The sequence below is a fragment of the Chlamydotis macqueenii genome, chromosome 2, assembly GCF_036417535.1.
Source record: "Chlamydotis macqueenii isolate bChlMac1 chromosome 2, bChlMac1.mat, whole genome shotgun sequence".
Classification (NCBI taxonomy): domain Eukaryota; kingdom Metazoa; phylum Chordata; class Aves; order Otidiformes; family Otididae; genus Chlamydotis; species Chlamydotis macqueenii.
In genome coordinates this window covers 6,320,488-6,330,110 of record NC_141557.1, presented here as the reverse complement: position 1 = coordinate 6,330,110, position 9,623 = coordinate 6,320,488, and the positions used below count along the sequence as shown (strand labels likewise).

Sequence of the window (9,623 nt, the reverse complement as noted above, 5' to 3'; positions counted from 1 at the left end):
TCACAGCCTCCTGGTTAAACGAGACCTTTGTTCAGGAGAGGCCCATCCAGCACGAGCTCCTTGTGGGCAGGGAAGTTCCACCACTACCTCGTAGCCATCTGGTTTAAAGAAGACAAACTACAAACTGGGTGACAATTCTACATACTTTTATTTTAAAATGGACTGGTACTTCCACTTACTTCATTTGAATATTTCCTGATTGCAAACTAGTCTGTTAAATTTGCAGGATTAGACTGTAAAATGCAGGCCAAGAACACTATGCATTTGAACGCATTCCAATGTTGTAATTATTTTTCAAACAACTTTAGTTTAAGCTCTGTCTTATTTAAAGATTTTGTAATCACATTTCTCATCAGATACTCTCAATACAGAATATTGAAGGTGATATGATAAGAGTGGTTTAAAAGTTAGTATATTAGAATGTTTTTATTGTAGGTTAAGAGTCTTCAGGATTAGTGTTTTAAAGGTTTTTCTTTGCAATAATAACTAGAAATCTCAAAAGTATAGGTTAAGGCTTTGAGAAAACATCAGTAATATTTAAAATGTATTTAAAATGTTCAGTATGTGACAAAATTTAATATTTTACACTTTAAAGGGCATTTCAAATTAAGTATTTGTACTGTTAAAACAGTTTAAGATCCTGGGCATGCAAAACCTATTTGACTTCATTAAGGCTCTGCTGAGATATCATCTTGATTACAGAATGGACGCATTTTCAGATGAGCCTTCTTTTGATTAAGCAGTTCCACTTTGCTTGTCACATGCTATGGCAGGTAATGCAAAAACCTAAACCCTCCCAACTTAAAAAAAAAAACCCAAACCAAAACTTCAGCCAAAGTAACAACTCTGCATTTTTTTTTCATGTGTTTGTGTGAACCAGAGTGCAATACCACAACAGGACTGGTATATATTACTTGGAATATTAGAATTTTGTGAATTCCTTTGTGTTTTGCTTCCATTTACCGGGCGGTCGCTGTACAACTGCTTTGGTGCTTTCTCAGCGGCTTGGGCACCGGCAGGCCGATGGGTCCCACACATCAGCACACACCTACTGCTGTTTAGCAGCTGCCGTGCTCAGGCCCGGCATCGAGCAGGCCGCCATCGCATCACCTCCCCTGAGCCTCTCCCTGCTCCGCAGCTCTCACAGCAGCCGCTCTGTGTGAGGGAGGGATGAGGGTTCAGTCCCTGTGCGCTGGGCACTCATTAACTCTGCTGCTCCCCCTCCTGCCCGGGGAGGCCGGGCCTGCCAACCTGCCCCGGCCGCGGGGCAAGCGTTAGGGCCGGGCAGGCCCGGCCGCGCCATGGCTGCTCCCTGCTACCTGGGCTGGGACTTCAGCACGCAGCAGGTACTGGGGCCGCCTCCCGCCCGCGCCTCCTCTCCCCTCCCTTGGCCGGCGGCAGTTGTGCGCAGGGCTGCGGGACCGGGGGTTCGCGGGGCCTGGACGCGGCCTGCCCCGCCTTGCGCGGGGCTCGTATGGCGCCGCCGCGGGTCTGAGGCGCGGGGGGTGCGGGAGGCTGCACCCAGCGAGGCCTCGGGGAGCTGCTTGCGGGACAGGGCCGGGCTGGCGCACTGACCTGGGGAAGGGGACCTGACGGGGAACAGGCCTTCCTCCTCTCCAGCAGCTTTCCTCGCCTCTTTTCCCCCACCCAGCGACGGTTTTGTTTTGCAGGGTTTCCTCATTCACAGCAGGGCCAGGCAGGGCGCTGCAGGATGCTGTGCTGCGGATTCATACACGCCAGCAGCTTAACACAGCTGATGCAAAATAATTCCCAGTGCTTCATGTGTTTTAAGGCTTCTGTGGGCCATGGGCAGTACATGTGCCCAGCTGTTTGCATGCCTCTATCCCTTTGTCTCCAAAAGCACATCCTTCATCCCTTTCTGTTTGTCCCATCTCTTGTCTGAAGCTGTGGGCTGGGTGTCCTAACATTCCCCATCCTGCTAAGGAAGGATTTAATCCTGTAAATGACTGCTGTGGCCCTTCTCTGCATGGAGACCCCTTTGCCTGCAGAATCCAGCAGGCTGGGAGCTGAGATTTGCACCTGAATTCAGCTTTTCCAGTGTCCCCGTGTGAATCAAGATTCGTAGGATTATGAACCTGGATGCTCAGGTTGCTTCTTGAAATTTTGATTTGTCAGCACAATTGGGTATTGGTGCACTGCAAATAGAAACTCTGTGCAAGTTGTGCATAGGCCTGAATATGTTTAAAATAGGCGTATGAGCATAAATCACTTCATTACAGCTGTGCTGAAGTTTGGAAGCTTGAAGAAACACATCCCAGTTAGGCTGATGAAGTGTTTTTTAAGGGGGCATCCTGCAAGCAGAAAGCAAATTAAGCTGCAGTGGGTCAGAGCCATTTTTAAGCTAGCACAGGGTATCAAACTGGTAATAAGAGTTGTGCTGGTGCATAAATAATGGCTCTACGATAGTATGGCTAAAGTGGGGATGGCCTTGTTACTTGAATATAACTCTTTGAGATGACTTAATCTTTGTAGGTTTTTTTTTTTTGTGTCCCTTTAGCAGCAGTTTGCGCTTTCTCCTGTGTTGAAATATGTGTAGAATGTGAGGTACCTTCTCACTCTTCTTCTAGGCTGTTAATGTTTTTTTTCTGTACTAGGTGAACTTGAGTGAAGATAGAGGAGGAAAGTTTGTGATGCTCTTCTAGTTTGTGCTTACAAGAAAGCTCAGATTTATGGAGTTACCCATTTGGGATGTTGTTTTCCAGCAACAGAAGCTCAGAATACACTTGTGTAATGCCCTCTGAACTCTACCAGACTGGTAGAGTTTGATTTACTCACCATTTGGGGAGCAGGGAAGGTCCTCAAGGTATCCTAAGAGTCTGTTAGGTTCCTTAGTAAGATGGGGCAAAAAAATAAGGAGAGGGAGGGGAAAAAAAAAACCATGTGACATCTTTAATCTAAGATACTGTATTCTTTGGAGAAATTGGAAAAATTGATTACAATGATCAAGCTACATCATTACAATGATGTAAGCTACAAACCTGGTAATTTGTTTGCTGTTCTTTAGCATATATCTGCATCTCGATCTTGTGTGATTAAGGAGAGAGAAAATGGAGGGGGAAATGCAAGCAAACAAATATACAGGTTGCTGAATAGGTGACATGCTGGAAATTCACATAATAACTTGTTTAATGTCAAATTGTGCCTGTACTTTCAGTGAGTTGTATGGATTGGGGTGACCTTCTTTCTCATCTATGGGAATTGAATTATTATAAATGAGTTATCAGTTCTATTTAATTATTGCTACTTTCTGTTAACATCCTGTTTTGTATCTTCTAGCTGAAAGTCATTGCTATTGATGAACAGCTGAGAGTCATTTATGAGGATAATGTTCATTTTGATAAAGATCTTCCAGAATTTAAGTAAGGCTTTTTATATTTTACTTAATATAATTTATAACACTGGAGATTGGTCTCATTGGTATGTGTGAAGGTGTGGAAAAATTCATACAATGTACGTGTTTCATACTTAGTGATGGCAGTATGTACTCTTGCTTTCTTTGATATGTAAATATGGCAAGAACTCCCAACAGGAAAGAAATTTAAAAAATCTACCCCAAAGTGTTATGTATAAATGAACAAATGAACCTTTTTTTTTTTTTTTTTTTTTGGGACTTCAGACTTGTGGACATGACTTTCTTTTTGGGACACAGAATTAAGCACCACCTTTGTCTCAGGGTGGAATGCGATGATAACAGCAAGTAAATTGCATGAGGGCAACTTCTAAAAGGCACCTGGAGACAAATTCAGTGGTTCCAAATCTCACAGTAAGATGTGGGGTGACAGTATTTGTTTATTTCAGTTAATAGACTAGAATTTACAAATGTCGTCCTCCATGGTCACAAGTTTTAATGAAGTACATTTATTGACTTGATGGTTTAACAGCAAAAATTGAATTTCCTCTTTTAGGTTCAAGCCACTAACGGTGACTGTTAGGAAACTTAGAAATAACTGAATTACATGGAGCCAATGGACAGTATCAGCATTGGAGTCTATTACAGATCTTACTTCAGGATCAGAGCCTTTATTTGCAAACTATTTACTTTGCAATTGGGTCAGACATCGCTTATGTCACCTCCTAGGAGCTGGCTCTTACTTTTTCAGGTTTCAAACATTGATTGTATTCTTGCTCTTAACATAAAAGCATTGCAGACTCTCTTTGGTTATTAATAAACTTGAAGAACTTTGCTTGGCGGGGAGAAAAAATGCTGAATTCACCAAGAGAAAATACCATTTTTCTGTAGGACTCAAGGTGGAGTCTATATCCAGAGTGACAGACTGACCGTCACTTCTCCTGTGCTAATGTGGGTCAAGGTATGAACACGCTTTGTATAGTTTGACTTCTTCCTTGCTGTTATTGAAATGGAAATGTATTCCAAGCAGTAGTGAAACTCATCATTCAAATCAGCATAGTCTTTTTGCTTGTATTCTGTTTCTTTTAAGTGTTACTCTGTGTCTTTGGTTTGCAAATATTAATGTTATCAACAAACATAGTGGAATTTGCTAACATTTTGAGGGTTTTTTTGTTTGTTTCTTCACTCTCTTACTATTACAGTGTTGTATGTGTGATAAATTTATGACTTTCCCTCATTTGAAAAAAAACTTTTTTTTTTTCCTCATCTTCTTGTTTTCTATGCAAAAGTGGCAGCTGTTGCTTTGCCTACCTTATATCTGTGTTTTTCATAGAATCATAGAATGGTTTGGGTTGGAAGGGTCCTTTAAAGGTCATTGAGTCCAACCCCCCTGCAAGGAGCAGGGACATCTCCAACCAGATCAGGTTGCTCAGAGCCCCATCCAACCTGGCCTTGAACGTTTCCAGGGCATCCACCACCTCTCTGGGCAAACTTTTTGTAGCATACAGGTTACCTGCACTATTTTTTTTTTTTTTTCTAGAATAAGCTTTGCCAACCAGTTGATGTAGTTAAAGAGCAATTTATTTAGTGATTCCCAGTCACTTTGGTGTTTATTTTGAAATACAACATGCTTTTCTATTTTGAAGGAAGACCTTCCTTGCTTCTGTGCAGATTCTGCAACATTGGCTCTCACACAGGACTATGTAAATTTGTCTTATTAGTGTGATGTGAACAGTTAAGATATTTGAAAGGTCACAGAAGCCCCAGCTGGTGATCCAGAGTAATTGACAAAGGTTTGGTAGATTTGCTTGCTTTGGTCTTTTGAACCATAATGAACAGGAACAGTTGTAATTATTAAATTAATAATATGATTATATAGGTATATGATGTTTCTTGGGAAATTTCAAAGTCTTGCAATGGTTCATTTGTCAGGATAGTCTGGGAAGTGATGATCTGAATGAGACTGTGTAAAGATAGATTAATTTTTGGTTTTAAACATCAGGAAAATGAGGCAAGAACAAAGTTAACCTAGGTGTTTAAAGTGCTAAGATTCACTTAATTAGCCTTGTATTAAAGAGATCCTGAGTTTTCAGCAAACACTGGGGACAATGGTATTTGGGATACCTAACATCTTGTAGGATGGGGTGCAAGGTGCACCCCATTGAGATTTCATAGATTTCCAAAAGTAAAAACAGAAAAAGATAATCTTGCTTTTTCTCTGGTACTCTTAAAAGCAACTTTTAAATGAATTTGAGTTCTTTAACTCTTGGTTCTTATTTAAGTTTTAAATAATGGATCTTAATTATTCAGCTTGTTTAAAGATTTTTTTTTTTCCCTGTGTGATTCAACTTTTCTTTTATGGACTTTTACTTAGTAAATTAATTTATGCAGCTTTTTGAGAAGTCCATAGTCATTAGCTAATTTTTCGTTATCTGCCAATGAACTCTTATCAGTGATGACATGAATTTACTGTTTAATTCCAGAGATTGTGAGTATGCATAATTTGATAGCTCATTAGAGTTATTCTTGATTTTGTTTGTTCTTATAGGCTCTGGATATGATTTTGGAAAAGATGAAGTCTTTGGGCTTTAACTTCTCGCAAGTCAGAGCTTTGTCTGGTGCTGGCCAGGTTAGTTTATAAAGAAAAAAAATCAGTCTTATGGATATATTTCTTACTGATACATATTTCTTCAATAGAATATAAGGTATGGTGATAAATTTTATTTAAATAATTGAATCGCAGAAGACCATAATGATGCCAGGTAACACCAAAGCTTCTATATAAGTGATCGTTAAAAGACATGTTCCTCAAGGGGACATAAAACCTGAAGCACACAGAGCAATCAGTATAAGGTAGTGGGAGTGGAGGATGAGGTTTACACCGCAGTTGTTTAGATGAGTATAGTGCATAACTAGTTGATTTCCTGTTAAGTTCTTTGCGCTTACAGATTCTGAAATGGCTGGGGTCATCTTGAATTTCAGCACATCCAGGTTCATGTGGAAAGGGGTAGAAAAAGTAGTGAGGAGCACAGTTTGCTAAAGGCATTGTAACATCCTGTTGAGCACAGTTTTTGTTGGCTAGGATAGAGATCTGCCTAAGAACAACAAAACCCAAATTATGATAGTCTTTGATGCAGAAATGACAAAGATGCTGCCGTGATTTAGCCTGTAGTGCATAATGCATTTTTTCTGAGATTTATAAAACCTGTCCTGACATTTAGTCAGTTAGCCAGTCTGCTAGTGCTCTGGTGAAACGAGGAAGTCTTACAGCTTTCACAGATGATGCTCAGGGGGAGGACAGCACCAAAGCAATAGCTAGTTCTGACACATGAGGTTTAGGTTATTCATCTTGATATATCTGGGACTAATTAATCAAAACTCTTGCTTTGATCTCCATGTTTCATTGACTTTGGTTGAAAGTCTGTGCAAAATGTCTGAAAATCATAGCCAGTATTGAGGCTGTGTTACGAATTCTTCAGCGGAACAGAAGTTAAGGACTGCCGAGTAATCTCAGCTTACTCAAGTGAAAAAAGGAAGTGCATTTCCAGGTTGCCTGTATTCCCTTTATTTTACCCATCCTCCAACAAGACGAGGCTATCAACTTGGTGCTATATCAGATTCTTGCAGGTAGAAAACAGGATTTCATTTAGTGGCCCCCTTCCAACCCACACTGTCTCTCTCCCTTTTCTCTTCGAAGAACCTTGTCTTTATGCTGCAGATCACTGTGGAGATGCACTAATGTGGCAGTGTTTATCCCAGAGAAGGGACAAACTTGGTCTTGATTGTATTTTACATCTCTCTGCCATTTCTGCAGACAGTCTGCATGACAATGTGGTCGAGTATTCTGTGCCCAGGGGATTCGTGTGCACTTGGGTCATCAGAACTGTTTATGGGTCACTGCATGGTGCTTTGCAGTTTGTCTAGGGTATCCTGCAGGTATGTAACTAGGGATGCCTGGCTTGAGGAAGCCACCTGAGAGATGGAGTTTAAATAACCTTCTCAATATTACACAGTCCATTAGTGGTGACTGGGGCAGGCATGTAACTGAAGAATCTGGGGGCTGTGCTGAAATAGCACAGAACTAACAGTCTTGACTGTGGCGCCCTGCCTACAGCTCAAAGATCCCTCAAAGAAGTATGTAATACCATTATCAATATAATAATAATTCCCACTAGAAGTTGCTGTAGTTCAAAATCATCACTGTCTCTTGTCTCCTACACTTTCCGGTTTAGTATATGCTTTGCTCAGTCTTACAGAATCTTTTAGTGAGGCATTTGATTTGAAAAGGTGCAACTCTCCTAGATTTGAGAGAGTTCTCTGTCCCTTAGTTTGAAATTCAGATCAGGAGATGAACTCTGTGGTTTGGGAGGGCATCTCCAACTTCTGTTTCTCTACTTTCTACAGCAACATGGGAGTGTGTACTGGAAAAAAGGAAGCATCCAAATTTTAAAGAATGCATCACCTGAACTGCCTTTACATCAGTCACTAAAGGTAACCTGCATAAAATATCTCTGAAAGGAGAGCTACACTGTCCTTTTTCTGATCTTACACATTGCTTTTCTCCCTGCAAACCTTCCCTGTTGTTTGGCTGAGTTGCATGCCTCCACAGCGTAAAGTGAAATGTACTGGTTATTCCTTCAGCTCCAGGGCTTTTGATGTTTCCTTTTCTCCTGAGTGACAGTATATACTGCTTTAAAAGCTTGCAGGTGCCAGTGGGCGTCCAGAATCTTTCTGTGTCAGAGTAACAGCCTGTTTGTTCTTTTAGGAAACATAATATTTTTGTAAACAACCTGTAAATATTTTAGTGTTTTTTTTTCTGTAAATATTTGTATTAACAAAAAATTGTGGTGAAAAAATATTCTCTTACCTGAGTTTACGTGTAGTGCTTGTGATTTCATTAGAAAATATTAAAAAAAAAAAAAGGCAAGTTTACTCTTACCTCTGAAATTATGGAAGTGTAATGCTGTGGGGACACAAACTCCTAACAAGTACACTACTGAACCTCAGCATATTTTTTTTTGTATGTGTGTATGGTTGCTAGGTTTTCAACATAGACTTGACACACATTTATTTAAAAAGAAAAGTAGGGAGGAATCAACTTTCCTCTTGAAGACCGTTACCTTCCTTACTTCAGGATCAGACAGGACATTTGAAAGGGAGACATTTGTGTAACTGATCTGTTAAATGATTAATTTTGGAAGTACCTAATCTGTGCAAAACTCATGGAAATGGAATTGAAATACGCTCTGGTGATGTACTAAGCCTCAGTTGTATTTCCAAATTGTTTTGCCAGTCATTAAAGAAAAATCTGTTAGTAGACCTGTGGAAAGTCTACCTGATTGTTTATAGAGGAGTTCTAAAAAGCGGGGCTAAGCTTGTGTAGAATGGCCTAGGGCTTTGGCTACCTGAAGAGTGTACTGAGACACAGTGCTGCAGGGTATGTGAAGTACACATCATGCATTTTATGTCAAATAACAGCAGAAAAAGCCTGTTGCTTCCATCTGTTACGAAGTTCAGGTTAGGCTTTTCACCACTGAACAACATACTGCCCGGTATCCGCTTTCCTGTAATTATTGAGAGAGGACCAGAAGGCATGTCAGGGACCTGAACTGTGGGCTGACATGCAGGTTTGCTGTGTTGCTGTTACCCTAGCAGGGACTTCTTAGGGATCATGCTTACTAATGAAGGATATTTTTCATTACAGGCTTGTTTTTCTGTCAGTAACAGTCCCATCTGGATGGATTCTAGCACAGCTTCCCAGTGCAGTGCTCTGGAGAAAGCCGTGGGGGGAGCACAGCACCTAGCGAGTATCACTGGTTCTCGGGCCTATGAGGTAAGGAGCAGATGGGAAGAAAGTCCTCAGCAGTCTCCTGACAGAAGCAGTTCTGCCATTATGGTGGCACCACAGCAGATAACGATCAGCCATTAACTATGAAAGAGAGAATTTTTTAAAAACCCCAATACTGTGCTTTGCAGTAGTCTCACAAAGAAAGATGAGGAAATTTTAAAGTGAAATTAGGCGATATTTTGTTGCAGGAAGCGGCTGGGGTGAGCTGTTGCGTTTGGCCAGTGGTTCCAAAATACAGTGCTTGGTGGCCGTGCTTACAGCGTCGGGGCCTGGCTCTCCCCTGGGAGCTCCTGTGCAGCCAGATTTCTGTTGGGATGGCAATCCCGTTTGTGTTACAGCTTTTCTTGGGATTATGACCCCCCTGTTTGTAGATCACTGCTCTAGGTTACTTCTGCAATTAAAAGA

The 9,623-nt window shown here is 41.0% G+C and overlaps 1 protein-coding gene across 1 annotated transcript in view; it reads left to right on the top strand.

Annotated features, from left to right (window-relative positions):
* The first annotated feature begins 1,295 nt into the window (after nt 1-1,295).
* The window catches only part of XYLB (xylulokinase), an 87,123-nt gene continuing 78,795 nt past the window's right edge, over nt 1,296-9,623 (top strand). Inside the window, exons 1-6 of the mRNA XM_086741789.1 lie at nt 1,296-1,346; nt 3,298-3,380; nt 4,262-4,331; nt 5,919-5,999; nt 7,775-7,861; nt 9,075-9,203. Of these exons, the coding sequence (XP_086597915.1) occupies nt 1,302-1,346; nt 3,298-3,380; nt 4,262-4,331; nt 5,919-5,999; nt 7,775-7,861; nt 9,075-9,203 (495 nt within the window). The 5' untranslated portion in view covers nt 1,296-1,301. The remainder of the gene's footprint in view (nt 1,347-3,297; nt 3,381-4,261; nt 4,332-5,918; nt 6,000-7,774; nt 7,862-9,074; nt 9,204-9,623) is intronic.